Source organism: Camelina sativa, chromosome 11, assembly GCF_030686135.1.
Source record: "Camelina sativa cultivar CO46 ecotype springtype chromosome 11, ASM3068613v1".
Taxonomy (NCBI): Eukaryota; Viridiplantae; Streptophyta; class Magnoliopsida; order Brassicales; family Brassicaceae; genus Camelina; species Camelina sativa.
The window spans coordinates 32,911,610-32,928,340 of NC_141890.1; the positions used below are offsets into that span (position 1 = coordinate 32,911,610).

The following is a 16,731-nucleotide window of genomic DNA, read 5'->3' on the forward strand; positions in this document are numbered from 1 at the left end:
TCTTGAGGTGACTGAGCTATTGTATTATTATTTAAAAAAATTTAAATTTAATTTATAATTTATTGAGTTTATATAAAAATTAAAACTTAATTTAATATTTTCTTATTTTAATGTAAGTCTGAAATGATAATTATTTTTAAACTATAGTATCAAAATATATAGGTCATACAAATTAATACATTTTTGGCATCTGAGAAATTAATATTTTATTTATCAATCTCATAAATTAAACATTTTTGTTCACTTATGATTTCACCGTGACCACACTACAATGGGCCAATCTCTGCTGGTCCATATGAAGCCCATAACCAAATATTACATCTGAGCGTCGTTTCAAAATTAAGATAAGATGTTCTGATAAACCTCTCTCATGTTTCAGAGACACAAAGCCATCTTCACGCAAAAAAACTCTCACTCTGCGTTTCTAATGGCGACTGTTCTCACCACAGCCATTGATGTCTGCTTCAATCCCCAAAATTCAGACACAAAGAAAAACAGTCAATTCTTAAAGCCTTCTCTTTTAAGACAATCTCGTACTAGAAAGCTCAACATTTCTTGCAGTTCCTTGAAACAACCTAAAACCCTAGAAGAAGAACCAATCGCCACAACAAAAACCCCATCTCTCTCTGAGCAACTCAAGCCTCTCTCTGCCACAACACTCAGACAAGAGCAAACCCATATCTTGACTAAACCGAAGTCTGTATGGGTCAATCCAACAAGACCCAAAAGGTCAGTTCTTTCACTTCAGAGACAAAAGCGTTCTGCTTACTCTTACAATCCTCAAATCAAGGACCTTAGGGCTTTTGCTCAGAAGCTCAATAGTTCTAATTTCACTGAAAAATCTGAGTTTTTATCTCTTCTCGATGAGATTCCTCATCCACCCAATAGAGATAACGCATTGCTTGTGCTAAACAGCTTGAGAGAATGGCAAAAAACTCATGTTTTCTTTAATTGGCTCAAATCCAAGAATCTGTTTCCTATGGAAACAATATTTTACAATGTTACAATGAAGTCTCTGAGATTTGGGAGGCAGTTTCAGCTTATTGAGGAGCTGGCACTTGAAATGGTGAATGATGGTCTTGAGCTTGATAACATCACTTATTCTACTATCATCACTTGTGCGAAAAGGTGCAATCTTTACAACAAAGCTATTGAGTGGTTTGAGCGAATGTATAAAACTGGTCTGATGCCTGATGAGGTCACTTACTCTGCAGTTCTTGATGTTTATTCCAAGTTAGGAAAAGTTGAGGAGGTTCTTAGTTTGTATGAAAGAGCTGTGGCTACGGGTTGGAAACCTGATGCTATAGCGTTCTCTGTGTTGGGGAAAATGTTTGGTGAAGCCGGAGATTATGATGGTATTAGGTATGTTTTGCAAGAGATGAAGTCTATGGATGTGAAGCCTAATGTGGTTGTGTATAATACTTTGTTGGAAGCTATGGGAAGAGCAGGGAAACCAGGTTTGGCTAGGAGTTTGTTTAATGAGATGCTTGAGGAGGGTTTAACTCCGAATGAGAAAACTTTGACAGCTCTTGTGAAGATTTATGGGAAAGCGAGGTGGGCGAAAGATGCACTTCAGTTGTGGGAGGAAATGAAGGTGAAGAACTGGCCGATGGATTTCATTTTGTACAACACTTTGTTGAATATGTGTGCTGATATTGGATTGGAGGAAGAAGCTGAGACGCTGTTTAATGATATGAAGGAGTCTGCGCAATGTATACCTGATAATTTTAGTTACACAGCAATGCTGAATATATATGGGAGCGGTGGAAAAGCTGAAAAGGCGATGCAATTGTTTGAAGAGATGTTAGAAGCTGGTGTTCCGGTTAATGTGATGGGTTGCACTTGTTTAGTTCAATGTTTAGGGAAGGCAAAAAGGATTGATGATTTGGTTTATGTGTTTGATCTCTCGATTAAAAGAGGTGTTAGGCCCGATGATAGGCTTTGTGGGTGTCTTCTTTCGGTTATGGCCTTGTGTGAGAGTAGTGAAGATGCTGAAAAGGTTATGGCTTGTTTGGAGAAAGCAAATCAGAAGCTGGTGACATTTGTGAATCTGATTGTAGATGAGAAAACCGAATTTGAGACTGTAAAAGAAGAGTTCAAGTTAGTGATCAATGCAACCCAAGTAGAGGCAAGAAGGCCCTTCTGCAACTGCTTGATAGATATATGCAGAGGCAAGAAGCGTCACGAGAGAGCTCATGAGCTTCTCTATTTAGGAACCCTTTTCGGCCTATATCCAGGATTACACAACAAGACCATGAAAGAATGGAGCTTAGATGTGAGGTCACTATCAGTTGGTGCGGCTGAGACTGCGCTTGAAGAGTGGATGAGAACACTTGCCAGCATCATTAGACGTCAAGAAGATCTTCCAGATCTGTTCTTGGCGCAAACTGGGACAGGAACCCACAGATTCTCACAGGGATTAGCAAACTCTTTCGCCTTGCATTTGCAACAGCTCTCTGCACCTTTCAAACAGAGCGATAGGGCGGGTATTTTTGTGGCTACAAAGGAGGATTTGGTGTCATGGTTGGAATCAAAGTTTCCACCTTTAGTTGCTTCTCAAGTATGAAACATCATCATCTGTTATCCTAAACTAAAAAGCAACATTATTTTTCCAAGTAAAGTTGTTTATAATTGTAATAGTATATTGAATCTTTTGATAAAGTTTCAATCTTTTTGTATTACCACAAGGAAGAAGATATCAAATTAGTTATTTGCAGTCTTATTTTCTCTTTCCCTAAAAGAAACTTTTCATAAAGATTCATGCAAAAAAAAACCTCTCATTTCACAAAAGTAACCAACACATTTAACATCTCACTCAGCTCTCTCTTACACGCATACACACCTTTCAGTTACTTTCTACAAAGACCCATAAATATTTGGGACTCCCTCTTATAGCTTAGCAGCGCCAACTATTCTGTCGCTTTGCATCATATGCTGCACCATCGTTGAGCATATCTTGAGCATCAGTTTCCATTCCGAGCTTCGAGAGCGCTAAAGCCTGCAAGTAAAACGCTGTTGGCCATTCCGGTATGCACACCTGAGCCTGCATTGCATCTCTCAGTGCAAGCTCCTGTTGGTCTGTCATTAAGTATGAGAAAGCCCGTCTAGCGAAAACTGTTGCAGAAGGAACCGGCATCATCCCCACCAACTAAAAACCATATATAAAGGAATTAGAAATTCTTGTCGAACACAAAGAATTATAGATTTCTTGCTTTTTTTTTCCCTCACCTTTGAGTAGTATTCAATTGAGTTCTTGAAATCCTTGTCTCGGAAAGCAATGTCTCCGAACTTCTTTGTATTGAGCATCTCCTGCACTTGTTGTGTCCATTCTTGAAATGAAAGCTCATTTTCTGCACCTTCCTCGTCTCTGTAACCGGTTTTAAGCAATATGTCGTGAAATGTCGCAAGATCCATCTTTGCACAGGCCTTTCCAAGAGGAGAAAGCATAGTTGGTAATATTACTATGTTCTTTGGTAAGCCCATTAAGGCATGAGAAGCAACCTAAGCAAACAAAACCAAACCAGAACAATTAATATGGATATGAAGTTCATATCGTTGATTTCAGGTAGGGATTATATCAAACCTCTTCTTGCTTTTGTAGTGGTGCCACTGCAGAGAGAAGAAATTTGGTATCTGGTCGATCCTTTGCCTCCGACTGAAGGCATTTTGAAGCAAGCTCAACTAATTTAGTCGCATCTTCATTCGCATATTGCCCTTCAAGAGATGAATCCATAAGAAGCAACGCATTTTTCCCTCTTATGATATCAAGAGCCTGATATGAAACATCACCACCAGTTTAGATAAGAAACACTAAAACAATCCTTTGGCGAATTAACACAAAACAGACATAAAGTGAAGGTAACTAGAAGCACATACATGGCTAGGTGGAATGTGTTTGCCGCTTAAAAGATCTAACAGTATAGTTCCATAACTGAATATCACACTTTCAGGAATGACTCTACCTGCCAAATAAAAGACAGAGACCTTTAATCTTTAATAATGAATTGGTTCCTCTTCGAGTACGATTCTCAAGATCAAGAATTGTTACCTGTCCGTAAAAACTCAGGTGGAGTATAAGCTAAGTTGGTACTGTAGCTTTTTCCATCTCTACTATTCTTCATTAGACCAAAAGTAGATAGACGAGGATCACCTTCCTCGTCGAAGAGGATTCTGTATGCATTTAGGTCATGATAGATTTTTCGGTTCTCAATGTTGCAGTAATCGAGTGCTTGTGCAATATAGTCTGCAATTCGAACACGCATATCCCATGGAAGTGGCTGTTTTTCCCCTGGTAACATACACAAAAAAGAAAAGAGTAAAGCATCTAAATCATAGTATAAACCAAGCTAATAACGAGAGAAGGATAAGACAATTACAGTGAAAGAGATGCTTTGAGAGAGTATCATTTGGCATATACTCTGCTACCAACAATCTCTCATCTCCCTCAGCGCAGCAACCAATCAGACTGACTATTCTCTTGTTTTTAAGCTTCCCAACACCTGTTGCTTCCACCTGATTTCACAAGTCAATCACGGTCAACACCAGGACAAAGCTCCCATGTTTGTTATCTCAGGTTCTATATGTTGGCTATAAATATCAACATTCAAAACAAACAGTCAAGACATCATTAGTCAGATCCTAAATGTAGCCTTAACCCCGAAACTGTTGACTTCTCTGCATTTTAGCAAATCAAACTCATGGAAGCTTATTCTTTGATCAAAAGCCTAGGTCTTTTTTCCTTTCCTGCAACTAAAAACTACACGTAACACACAATTCATTTAGCTAGTCATAGCTTTGCGTAAGAAGTGATCAGATAGTCCAAGAGATTCAACAAGGATCTAAAGTCCCGAGTCAATGAATCAATGAACAAAGTGCGAAACAACAAACCATGCATTGGTCTTCTCAGATATTTCTTACCACAAACTGTTGAGCATCAGGCCAAGATTGCCTAGAGAACCGCTTGATGGCTACAAGATGATTTCCTTCGAGCTTCCCTCTGTAAACCACATTAGGAGCTTTCTCTCCACCTTCAGAGACAATGCAGCTAGGGCTAAACCCATTGGTTGCTTTTCTCAACTCATTCAGATCAAATTCTTTGAAATTTTGGATTTCTTGATCCACTTGGTCCCCATTTACTGTAACCACACAACAACAAAACACATACATAGCCCAAAAAGGCAAATCAATCTAAACAAGAGTTTAATTCCAAAAAGGCTGAGACTTTACAACTTTTTTTTCTGCTTTTAGCCTAAAAAAACCCTAACCCCACAAATTAAAGCAAACCCATAACAAGAACAGACAAAATAATCTGCAGATTTACTCAGTGAGCAAACAAAAAATGTGAGTACTTGGAATCTAAGAGACTATTATTTACCTGATTCTGGTTTGTTTGGAGCTGATGGATCATCAGAAGAAGGTAGATTAGCAGTTTTGGAATGTAAACAACCCATGTATCTCACATCAAAAGCTTGAAAACAACTTGTTTTCTACAAAGATTATAAATTTTGGATAAGAAACAGGAATTGAAAGATAAATGATTAGGAGAGCTAATTTGGTCTGTCTTGTGTTCTTGGATTGAGGTAATAAAACAATGGTGGGATTTGATTTGGGGTTTGGATTTGTGCTTTGTAAGGAGCTGAGGAGGCAGTAGTAGAATATAAAATTTAATAAAAATTTGAAAACATAAAGACAAAAAGAAGTAGCTAGAGAGAGAGAGAGAGAGAAAGATCTGAAAAATATAGCTTCAAAAAAGCTGCAAAGTTGAAAAAATAGAGGTAACAAGGAAAAAAAAAAAATAGTCATGTGAAGCAAAGATCTCTTTACACTATTAGATTTTGCTTGCATATGCTTTTTTCTTTTTCCTCGGAACTATACACTAAAATTTTATATTTGGGTTTCAGTTTTTATACCAGTTTTCAAATTTTTGATAAAACATGCAATTCTTTTATAAAACAAATACACCGAATAAAATTTATCAATTCATCACCATGTTAAAATAGTACGGCATAAATTTATATTACTTTTATTTTTAAGGTTTACTACTTTATTTTACCTCAAAGGCCTTTGACTGTACAATTTTTCTCTATTGACTGACTATTGCTATCTTAATCCACCAATCAAAGTCAACAACACAATAACAGTAACAGTGAAAATAATTGCTGCAAGCTCTCTTCTCTTTCTTTTTTCTCCGCCTAACTATGTAGATAATTATCGTCAGTCGATTGAGCAATATTAATCTATGAGAGATGTTTTAGTTTATGTCTTTTATTCCTGTTAAAATTTCTTTGTTTTCTTGTTTGAAAATAATGAGTTTTTGCTTTATTAAAAACATTTATCGGACAAAGAAAATAAGTCACATCACACATGACAAGTCTATCATGGGGCACGTGCCTCTACGTTCTTGGGTCCTGAATTTTACCGAAGATGGAAAGTAACTATTTCTCTTTGCAACAATTTTATTAATATAAATTTTACAAGTTTATACTGCCAAAATTAATCCGTATTTTTTATTTTAGCGTAATACAACAATTTGATAATAAATTCCAAAATGAATAAGTACTGTTATTACATGATTCTTTTCACACGAAAAAGTCTTCGGTATCACTCTCTTCTTCACCGACAAAAACAAAACACAATTTTCTTAAATTCGAAATAAAATTACGAGATTTTAAATAATATAACAAACAGATACTTAAATGATAGAAGTACTTGTCTCTGAATCTTTGAATAGTTTATCATACTAACGTGGACCATAAACAAAAGAATCTTGGACCAAATCATACTCTAATCATATGGGAATTTCCTCAAAACCAAAAAAAAAGTAACGAACATAACACAAACTATATTATTTTGGACTTTGTATTTTATATTCCAAAAAAACACAGTTACACATTAGCATCCTAGGGTTAACAAAAAAAAGAATTAGCATCCATAGTACCTCTAACTATTTTACTTGATGCAATGCTATTACTACATGAACTAATATATATTCTCTCATACCAAAAGAAATTAAATTGTACATTTTATTTGAGTATCACATATATATTTCAACTTGATCCCTTTATTTTTATGGAAATTCTGATTCCACCCAACTTTTCTTAGTTCTTTATTTTCATCTACATCTTTTCAGTGTATGCCTATTTTTCTTTTGGGGTCAAAGTATATGCTGATTTAATATCTGAATATCAGATAGATAGCTCCAAAAGCTCCAGAATCTTGACCTGCACATTCGCGAATTAAAATTGTAAATACATGGTCCAAACTGTACAAAGTATAAACTTATAATGGGTTTAATCCGTATTTTACAATAGTTGCGGGTTAAAAAATTACCAAAAAAATAGTTGCGGGTTAAAAGAAAAGTGAAAAAGTCTGGATCAAGGGTGTCAGTGAACCTATTTAAAAACTTTTCGGTTAATTCACTAAACATCTAAAATGACGGGCAAAATGTGCGAAAACTCGTTACCTTAGCTTAAGACAGCAAGGTACTGTTTCTTTTGCCTCCGGCGACCCAATACTGTTTAACGGCGACGAGAATTTTCTCCGGGACAAGTGGACTGTTTTCGTGATCCATCAATTTAGTGTCCCATCTCATTCCCTTTGTGATTCTTCTTACATCGTTTAATACATCAACCTCGTCTCTGAAAATAACAGTTCCTTCTGGTCTCAAAATCCGATCCATTTCGAGAAGTATGTCTTCAATTTTGCAACTGCATTGAGAATGTTCAATAGTTAAGTTTAAGGTTCACATAAATTTCGTAGCTTTAGGACATAAATAACATTAGGGATTGATCTTGTTTGATCCAAGATTTGTGCAAATTAACAAAAGGGTTAATTTTTAACGATGTTAAGAACATAAATGTGTAATCTTTTTGGATCGTTAATGGTAACAGAATCTTCTTGAGCTAACCTGTTCTGATACAAGCTGAAGACATTGTTGGCGTGGATGAGATCATATGTTCTCGGATAAGTTGAAAAGCCTTCACACCTGCAGATTTCAAAAGGAAAGACATCAGTTTTTGGTATTCAATGTTTGTTCTACAGAAGAAAGAGTTTGTGAATTACCAGTCATGGTAGATGCCAATAAGACCTCTTTCATATACAACACTTAAAGTGTTCTTTGCAACGGTTGGAACAACGTTCATAACCCAAGATTTAGGTGATTCAAGCGCAGCTGCGAATCCACCAAGTCCAGCATTCATATCCATCACATTACGGTATCTCGTGCTACCTATCAGTCTGTTGATTCTTTTGTAGGCACTCAATCGCTTCTTCCACAGTTTGCTATCTTCATGGTATGATTCAGCCGTCACACCCTCGGTCAGACCTTTTGTTATACACGGAGGAACTGAGAAAAGCCTTTCAGGGAACTTCTTTAGCTTTCCTCCGGCGACTTCTTCATTGTTTGATACTTTAGGGAATGGAGTCACACATACTTCCATCTCATTGTACCAGACATCATCAGTGTCTTTTCCTTTGCAGGTTTTAAGAGATGATGGCCTATCACATGATCTGTCATTTGTTTTCTTTCTCCAAATTGCAATGTCTCCCTTCTCATACTTCTTCTCCCAACATAAAGACTTTGCAATCTCCTCTATTTTCTTTTGCTCTGCATTGAGTTCTTTCTTAGACCGCTTCCACGTCTTGTAGTATGTCTTCCAGTTGATCGGTGGCCCGGATAAGACCCAATAACCTCCCGGTCTCAAGACTCTATCGACCTCCATTAAGTACATTCCCTCTGCACAATCAATCTAGTGAGTTTTGTGCCATTTTATTAGTTACCTGTGGAGAGAGTATGGATTGAGCAAATGTATTACCATTAGAGGTCCATGGTATCAAACACCGAGAGCATTGAGCCATATCAAAGGCTCTTGGTGGGTACGGAAGACGAATTGATCCAAGGACACCAATGATCGCTGGAACACCTCTCTCAAGTGCAAACTGTACTTGAGCTTCATGGTTATCCCGTGGTGCAAACGACATTGTCAATACATTCTTCTTAAGCATATATGCACCCCAGCTTGCAACCTAAGACGTAAAGAGTATTACAATAAGCTCTAAGAAATGAATCAAACATCACCTTGAGAGTTCGAAAATTGAACTAACTTACCCCACATCCAGTACATTGTGTGTAACATTAGTACATTGTTCTTGACAAGGCGTGTAATCCTTGTATTTAACATCACACGGCTTGAACACAACCGGTTTCGGATTAGCTCTCTCAGGAATCTTTACTGTTCTATGATGAGGCTCAAAATCAAGTTTGGTTACAATGTGTGTAACATTAGTACATTGTACTTGCTTTGCAACTTCCATAACCATACCACATCCTTTACCAAAATCACTCCTTTGCCATGATCCAAGGAGATAGAATAAACAACATAAACTAATCACAATGATGAGAGTAAACATAGTCCTTGTCGAATTTTTCACCTGTGGACTGTTCTTAGAACCCATGACTTGGAAATTTCCTGAAAAATTCGATCATAAACTACAATATCAATTCCCTTAAGAGTAATCAACATCAATTGACACGGTACAACAAAAATTTCATTATGGAGAAAAAGGATTGAAAAGTTTTGATTTTTAACAGGAAAAATCGAAACTTTAAGTAAAGCTAAGGAACCTAGATTTCAGAGAGACGAATTCGTGATGATAGAACAAAAGAAGATTGTAAATTTGGGCATTGCACTTGGAAACCCAGTTGAAATCGAAATTGAAATTGGAAGAACACAGAAGGGAATTTTACAAGAAGAGATACTTCCAAGAGCTAAAAACTATCTAGAAAGAGAGAAAAGTATTGACCTGTTCGATGTTACAGCGAGAGATGCTTTTGTTTGTTTCTCTGAAGATCACTGCTGCTTTTGCTCTTTCAGTGATAAGCTGTCGACGAATAAAAAGCTTTCACCTTGATGGAAGAAGAAAAGAGTCAAAAGACTCGCAAACATAACGTCTCTAATTAATAAAGATGGATGAATGTCAAAAAAAAAAAATAATAATAATAATAAAGAAGGATTTTTTTGTTTCTTTTTAAAATATAAAATAAAAAGTTTCTTAAAACTTCATTCTCATCCAAAAATAAAATAAAAAAAGGGGAAAAATATTGTTTTCTTAAACAATTTTTTATTCTTTTGAAAAATATTTGTATCCTATTTACTTAATACTCAAACCCAAAAGTCCAAATCAGCACATCTATGCTATATCCATATAATTAACTAGATTAGAACCGCAGTACACCGCGAGACAAATTATTTATAATTAAAAAATTTAAATTATAAATTGTATTTGTTGGTTAAATATGTTATAATTATATAATAACTGTTAATTTATGGTTTAAAGTTTAAACCATATAATACCGCAATATAATTTATTTTTTACATAATATTTATTTAATCAATTTAATTAGATATGTCTATTCTCTGATACCGATAGTGTTAACAAAATAATGAAATGATGTTTTACCCGTATAACATCAAATTAATAATATTTTAAATTTATATAAATATCGACAAACCTGTCCTGCTATAGAACTCCGTCCCGAGATATTTTAATTCGCACTATATCATTTTAATTTTTAATATTTATTTTTTTGTATTATAAATATTAGATTGAGTTGATATGTTATTTATTAAGATTGTAACTATTTACATTTTTTAAGATTGGCGCTTCTTATAAAGTTTCAATTTCTATAATATTTAGAATTGTTAAAACGGTTGAGTATTCTCATATTTGAAGTTTCGTAAAAGTTTAAATATATTATTTATATTTTAAAAGTCTTCTAACTTTTTTAAAAGATGAAATATATATAATATTTAAACTTTATAAATTTGAAACTTCATTAATGTTTAAATATTATTAATATTTTAAACATTTTATAAAGTTTAACTTTCTAAAAAAATATAAATATTTATAATATTTATACTTTTTATAAAATAGAAATATTTATAATATTCTGTTACCCAAAACAACAGAATAATCAGTTATTAATAGTCTCCAATCTAGGTATGAAGAACTATGAAGATTGAAGCATTTAGTAGGGTAAAAAAAAAAAAAAAAAAAAAAAAAAAAAGCATTTAGTAGGGTAATGCAAATTAAGGATCTTTATAATCAGTTATTAATAGTGGAGGAAAAAGTGGAATTTTGTGCACGAAGAAGTCTCTAGTGGAAGGAGACTGGAGACAATTGACACGCACTCTTTTAACTTGGCTGTCATACCTCGATGACACTCACAAGCCACATGATTCTACTCTCTATTCATCAACCTGGTCACCGTCAACATAAACCAGAATTGTATCGTACCAATATATATATTGTAAAGACTACAAATTCTAATCACTTTCTCTTCTGATCCAAACAAGAGAGAGCCCCTCAAGTAGTAGCTCTCAACAAATCTAACTCAATATTTAAACAGGAATAAAAACAGCATGAAACATCGACAGTGCTTCAGTCCTTGGATCTTCTTCTAACAATTGCGTGGAGAACCACAACAACCTTCTATATATAGTTCTTTTGTAAAATGTATTAAGAACTTGTCACTGTAACAAAAACAAAAAAAAGCAGATAAAGATCAATCCTAAGACAAATGTCTACTGTTGACTCAATAGAAATGGTTTTCACTTTTCAGCTTCTTACCAGCGATTCTTCTGTTGTAGTATTCTTGCAAGCTTGTGTTTGTTGAGCCAATAACTTTTCTATCTTTCTTCTCCGTCTCTCGCCGTTTCTTCAGCTTGGATAAACTAAGTGAACCTTCAACTGAATCATTGATGAGGAAACAACTTTCAATGGAATGTAAAGAAAAAAGAAAGAAATAGACGAGTGAAAGAGGATAAAGAACTATTCCAGGTTCATACCTTGCCATTCCAATACAACTTTTTGTTCACCCTTGACGAGTTTCTGGTATCGGTCTATACGTGAATCCTCTTGTATTAACTCCTCAACCTATAAATTAACCAAAAAAATGTAAAGAACCATGTCAGGCAACAAAATTGAGAATTCGTTATAAGAACATGATACATGTAACAAATTGTTAGAGATAGAGAGAACATAATCAGATCAAGCATCTCTGTTACTGATTGATAGGGCAGGACCAAAAACAGCATACCTTACTCCATACCTGAGGGTCTCTTCTTTCTCTAGGCAAAAGTAGATAATCACGTAACCAAGATGCGATAACCCAAGGAACGCAGTCACTTGTGTCTGCAGAATTTGATGCCACTGCATTTTCTTCCAGAAAGTCACAGACCTAATGAATCAATTCAAAACAAACCCCTTTATATAACTACACAAAGACAAGGATAATTGACTAATCAAGATGCTGTGCGGATAAAAGAGGTACCTGGTTGTATAGCTCTTCCACTCTACGTGAAAATTGTCGCTTACTTCGAATTTTCCTACGCAATATTGTGCAGCCCACTAGCTGTACATCTCAACACTGTAAACAAGCTTGAAGATGTTGATAAAGTAAACTAAACTACTCAAAGATTGTTTTTTTCTTTTTTCTTTCTAATAGTACAATACCATTGCACAGGAGGATGAGATGATTAAGATGTTTCTCAAGAGCCATTGATGCATGCGGCAAGTCAATGGTTTGTAACTTTTGACAACCGATTCAGGACACTTCAACTCATTAATCCTTCAAACAAATAAATGATAAAAGTAAGAATCTGAATACTTTTAGTAACCAATAGAATCCAATTAATCAGTGATGAAAATACTAACCCATTAAAATTAGTCCTTTTCTGTAGTAGCTCGGTGACAGCTTCTACAGCCTTTCCTTTCACAAAATTGTAAGCAGACTCGTCTAAGTTATTCAAGAAACCGTTGCTACGTAGATCTTCCCAGACATCATTCTCCGGAACCTAAAAAGATCGGTGAAAACAATTACTCACTAATACCACCAATGAACACACAACTAAAATTAAAAACACAATTATGTTAAAAGATAAATCAGAAGCATACCCATATTTTTCCAGTACCATAGCATTCACTATCAGCATAAGCCTCACAAACTTTTCTCTCAAAATACCCAACCTGGATACAAAACACAACACAGTGGCCATAATTCAAACCAAATCATCATCAACAACAACAACACCAACACCAACAAAAATAACTAAAAAATCTGATTTTTTCGAATAGCTCAAATACCAATTTCTTGGTTAATTCATTGATTTCTCCATCTTCTACACATAAATTTGCTTGCTTTCTGTATCCATGATTACATTTCAACTTCCCTTGGTAACATTCTCCATTAGTTGGACAAGGTTCACAAACATCTGAAACAGTGAAATTGATTAATTTCACGTAATTACACAATTCAACCATGAAATAAAGGAATTGAGTATAAAGCTTCCGAGCTTACCCAAGTCTGAATCGATGGAATCAAAGTTACTATCGCAGAAAGATATAGTAGGGTTTGAGCTCATAGACTTAGCGAGGAAATTGCAGGTAAAAGCCACCGCACAAGCCACAAGCAAAACGGTAAGGAGTCTCAAGAACTCATCTTTGGAAGGGAAGAAGCTTTGTGGTGGCTCCGGTAATGCCATCGGAGAAGATTTAGGGTTCCGATTTGGGTCTCTTCCTTGGTATCGAATCAATATATGAGAAATTTTCCAGAATAATTTAATTTCCGAACCAATTAAAAAAGTTTAAAATTTGGGAAGAAAATGTTATATATTTTGAGGCGGCTATGATGGGCTTACTATTGGCCCATTTTGAGCCCAAATATAAAATATTAGGTCCAGATTATTTCCGAACAGAAAACTTATAAAAGCATCTTCGTGTCAAAATAAAGAAACTTGTTTCGCCGCTTTGTCTTCTTCCTCCTCCTCTCATCACACTGATTCCTTCCACTCCAAAATCTCTCATACTGTTCCATTGATTCTTCTTCCATAGGTAAGCTTCTTCGACGTTTTTTTGTTTTTTCCTTTTGTAGAAATCGTATATTTCTTCCTGATTTCGTCTCTCAAAGTTAAAGTTTCAACCTTTTTTTCAAGGGTATCGCAAAATTGATAAACCCTAATTCTTCTTCTTCTATTTTTGAGTGATTTTTTTAACCTAGATCTGGTCGGAATCTTCATGGGTATTTAGTTTTTTCATCGATTTTGTTCGCTTTTTATGTATAAACCCTAATTGCGACTTTATGTGTAATCGCGTAGATAAACCCTAATATCGAGTTTTGGTTTAATCGCGTAGATAAACCCTAATTTCATCTATTTTGCATTACAGGTGTTTTTTTCTTTTAATTTTTTTTGTAAGAATGGTTGCAATACCCAAGCTTAGGATAAAGTTTGGCTCTGGAGGTTCTGTCAGAACATACCAAACGTTTCCGGATAGTGAGAAGAAAATTGAGCATTCGTTATGTGAAGACTTATCTCGTTCCGCCGAGCAATCGAAGAAGCGTGGACCTAACGAGATTGATGATGTACAACCTAAGAAGAAGCAGAAGCTAGACCGTGATTTGTCTAGTCAGTGTTTGGCATTGTTGAGGTCTTTGATGGAGCACCCTGTTGGATGGGTTTTTAACAAGCCTGTTGATCCTGTTGAACTGATGATTCCTGATTACTTCAATGTCATATCGAACCCTATGGATTTTGGCACAATCAAATCGAAGCTTTTGAAGAATGAGTACAGTAACGCTGATGAGTTTGCAGCTGATGTTCGGTTAACTTTTGACAATGCGCTAAAGTATAATCCTTCGGATAATTGGGTTTACAAGGTTGCAAAGGAGATGAAGGAGGTATTTGTTGTCAGATGGGAAGTACTCAAGAAGAAGAAGGTTTCTAAATTATCCAGGATTGGAGTTACAGAAGGTTATAAGAGACAGCCAGTTGAAGTCGATTGTTCAAGACAGAGCAACGCCAATTCTGAAAAGGGTTCTCTTTCGTCAAAGCCAGCGAAAGTGCAGAGCAAAAAGGATACTCCTGCTGTGACACCGAAAGCATTAGCAACGAAGGTACGATATGATCAGAATCCTTGACTTATTTAGTGTTATCGTGGTTAAGTTTCTTACTGATAGGATTGTCATATATTTGATATTTTCAGTTGAGGACTAAGAAACTCGATCAGGGACTTGGAGTCAGCTCGGGTGTGAAAATCCCTGCGAAAGGTATATTGTTGGAGAAATTGTATTCTGCTTTGTGGCTTCTAAGCATTGGAGCTTATCATTTGTATGACATGCAGGCTCAGCTCAAACTGCAGCCTGTAAGTGTGGTTCATGTGGTAAAACTATTTGCATATGCCTTAAGTCCTGTAGCTCATCCGGAAGCAATAATTCTCCATTAATGGTATACACAGGCTCTCTCTTTATCTTTGACAAATAGAATCTCCTCTTAGTCTTGTCACTAGCAATATCACTGATGTTTCAATGCCAACAGGATTGTCAAGTACAAAACACTTCAGGTGCACAGGCGAGTGAGTCAGAGCCCCAATGCAGTGGTGAGTAATCCTAAGCTATCTTTCCTAGTTCATTCGAAATTTTCATTTTATTATCGCTACTTTTTTAACAATGTACTTTTGATTTCTGTATGAATGAAGGGTCTGTGACTTCAAAGAATGACAGAAATGGTAGTGGCAATTCTCAGCTTGATAAACCTTCAAACAGTGCTCTGTTGGATAACGGTAAGTTGTTTTTTCCTCTCTTATGAGATCAATCGAATCTGCGGAATTCTTCTTTTGGTATAGTTTGGTTTCCTAATACCATTCGATGATTGCCACAGAATTGAAAACGGCATTGCCTTCTCTGCCACCAGTAGTACCTCCTGAGAAGGCTCTTCGTGCTGCAATACTCAAAGCTCAATATGCGGATACTATTCTAAAAGCTAAACACAGAAAAGTCCTTGAGCAGGTAGGTTACATTACTTTCTTGATCCTCGTTGCCTAAAACAGAGACTTTCGACAGCTTATGTTTTACTGAAAGTTGTTGTCTTGTTTGTTGACAGAATAACAAAGCTGATCTAATTAGAATACAGATAGAAAAGGAACAGATGGAAAGAGCACACCGTGAAGGTATCCTATTACGAGTTCTAATGGAACTACAAAAGGCTCAAAACTTTTCAATGTTTGCCTCTTACGTTTCACAAAACATACAGAGAAAGCTAGAATTGAAGCCGAGATGAGAGCTGCTAAGGTTGCCGCACAAATGAGGGCACAAGCCGAGTTGAAAGAAAAACGTGATAAACAACGGCTCGAAATAGCAGAGGTATTTTGCGGCTTCTTAAAACCCTTATTTAACAGAGTGAAGAACCATGATACTTATATATGTAAACATGTCTACAGATGAAAAGAGACTTTGATTTTGAACGGAACAACTACTTGAGATTGGAGAAAGAATTTATGAAAGTCTGTGGTTGCTCGAGTCTGACAAGAATTCGCATACTGGTTGAAGAGTTGGGTCTGGTTTTAAGAAGTGATGACTGTCCGGAACTGGAAGAGACCGGGTCAGACATATGTGATGCAATGATAAGAATGGACGATCTTGAGGAAGGAGAGATTCTGTAGAGTTTTCTCTAAAAGAAACCTCTTGGATGTAATTTTTGACCAGAACGCGAATGCTTTGTTGTGACCTTAACTTTTGTCATAATTTAATCTTCGTGGCTATGCACTATATTTTAGTGATTTTGTTCTTATGTAAATATACTAGTACACTGTGTCATTAACCGTCTGTTTGATAATAGCTTATTCATTATGTGTCTATAAAATATATGTTGATGACATTATGAAATCTCCGATATTTTC

At 35.7% G+C, this 16,731-nt stretch overlaps 5 protein-coding genes across 8 annotated transcripts; 2 read left to right on the forward strand and 3 right to left on the reverse strand.

Moving 5' to 3' along the window:
• Positions 1 to 329: 329 nt before the first annotated feature.
• Positions 330 to 2,722, forward strand: LOC104724723 (pentatricopeptide repeat-containing protein At5g46580, chloroplastic). The gene has a single exon (XM_010443267.3). The coding sequence runs from the start codon at positions 371 to 373 to the stop codon at positions 2,564 to 2,566; it is 2,196 nt and encodes a 731-aa protein (XP_010441569.2). The 5' UTR covers positions 330 to 370; the 3' UTR covers positions 2,567 to 2,722.
• Positions 2,723 to 2,757: 35 nt separating this feature from the next.
• Positions 2,758 to 5,877, reverse strand: LOC104724722 (serine/threonine-protein kinase BSK2). Its single transcript, XM_010443266.3, has 8 exons — positions 5,375 to 5,877; positions 4,918 to 5,135; positions 4,377 to 4,512; positions 4,049 to 4,288; positions 3,877 to 3,962; positions 3,584 to 3,772; positions 3,229 to 3,501; positions 2,758 to 3,148 (listed from the first exon to the last, which is right to left on the reverse strand). Exons 1-8 carry the CDS (start codon positions 5,448 to 5,450, stop codon positions 2,897 to 2,899), a joined length of 1,470 nt encoding a protein of 489 aa, XP_010441568.1. The 5' UTR covers positions 5,451 to 5,877; the 3' UTR covers positions 2,758 to 2,896.
• A 1,092-nt stretch (positions 5,878 to 6,969) lies between these two features.
• LOC104724724 (putative methyltransferase PMT14) lies at positions 6,970 to 9,927 on the reverse strand. Of its 4 annotated transcripts, XR_015570937.1 has the most exons (9): positions 9,802 to 9,927; positions 9,430 to 9,467; positions 9,107 to 9,343; positions 8,814 to 9,024; positions 8,062 to 8,734; positions 7,907 to 7,984; positions 7,463 to 7,706; positions 7,330 to 7,391; positions 6,970 to 7,220 (listed from the first exon to the last, which is right to left on the reverse strand). XR_015570937.1 is itself a non-coding variant. In XM_087471656.1 (8 exons), exons 4-7 carry the CDS (start codon positions 9,001 to 9,003, stop codon positions 7,469 to 7,471), a joined length of 1,179 nt encoding a protein of 392 aa, XP_087327782.1. In that variant the 5' UTR covers positions 9,004 to 9,024; positions 9,107 to 9,343; positions 9,430 to 9,467; positions 9,802 to 9,927; the 3' UTR covers positions 6,970 to 7,220; positions 7,463 to 7,468. The 4 variants fall into 4 exon arrangements, 2 of the variants coding, with proteins under 2 accessions (XP_087327782.1, XP_010441570.2); XR_015570936.1 differs by having other exon boundaries at positions 9,107 to 9,467; XM_087471656.1 differs by lacking the exon at positions 7,330 to 7,391.
• A 1,347-nt stretch (positions 9,928 to 11,274) lies between these two features.
• On the reverse strand, positions 11,275 to 13,584 carry LOC104724725 (uncharacterized). Its single transcript, XM_087473882.1, has 10 exons — positions 13,358 to 13,584; positions 13,144 to 13,271; positions 12,955 to 13,026; positions 12,715 to 12,854; positions 12,514 to 12,628; positions 12,332 to 12,412; positions 12,098 to 12,238; positions 11,847 to 11,934; positions 11,629 to 11,748; positions 11,275 to 11,531 (listed from the first exon to the last, which is right to left on the reverse strand). The coding sequence occupies exons 1-10, from the start codon at positions 13,539 to 13,541 to the stop codon at positions 11,518 to 11,520; spliced, it is 1,083 nt and encodes a 360-aa protein (XP_087330008.1). The 5' UTR covers positions 13,542 to 13,584; the 3' UTR covers positions 11,275 to 11,517.
• A 166-nt stretch (positions 13,585 to 13,750) lies between these two features.
• Positions 13,751 to 16,694, forward strand: LOC104724726 (transcription factor GTE12). The gene is made up of 10 exons (XM_010443271.3): positions 13,751 to 13,890; positions 14,224 to 14,950; positions 15,040 to 15,103; positions 15,178 to 15,281; positions 15,372 to 15,432; positions 15,532 to 15,615; positions 15,714 to 15,841; positions 15,936 to 16,002; positions 16,086 to 16,195; positions 16,273 to 16,694. The coding sequence occupies exons 2-10, from the start codon at positions 14,255 to 14,257 to the stop codon at positions 16,492 to 16,494; spliced, it is 1,536 nt and encodes a 511-aa protein (XP_010441573.2). The 5' UTR covers positions 13,751 to 13,890; positions 14,224 to 14,254; the 3' UTR covers positions 16,495 to 16,694.
• The last annotated feature ends 37 nt before the right edge of the window (positions 16,695 to 16,731 follow it).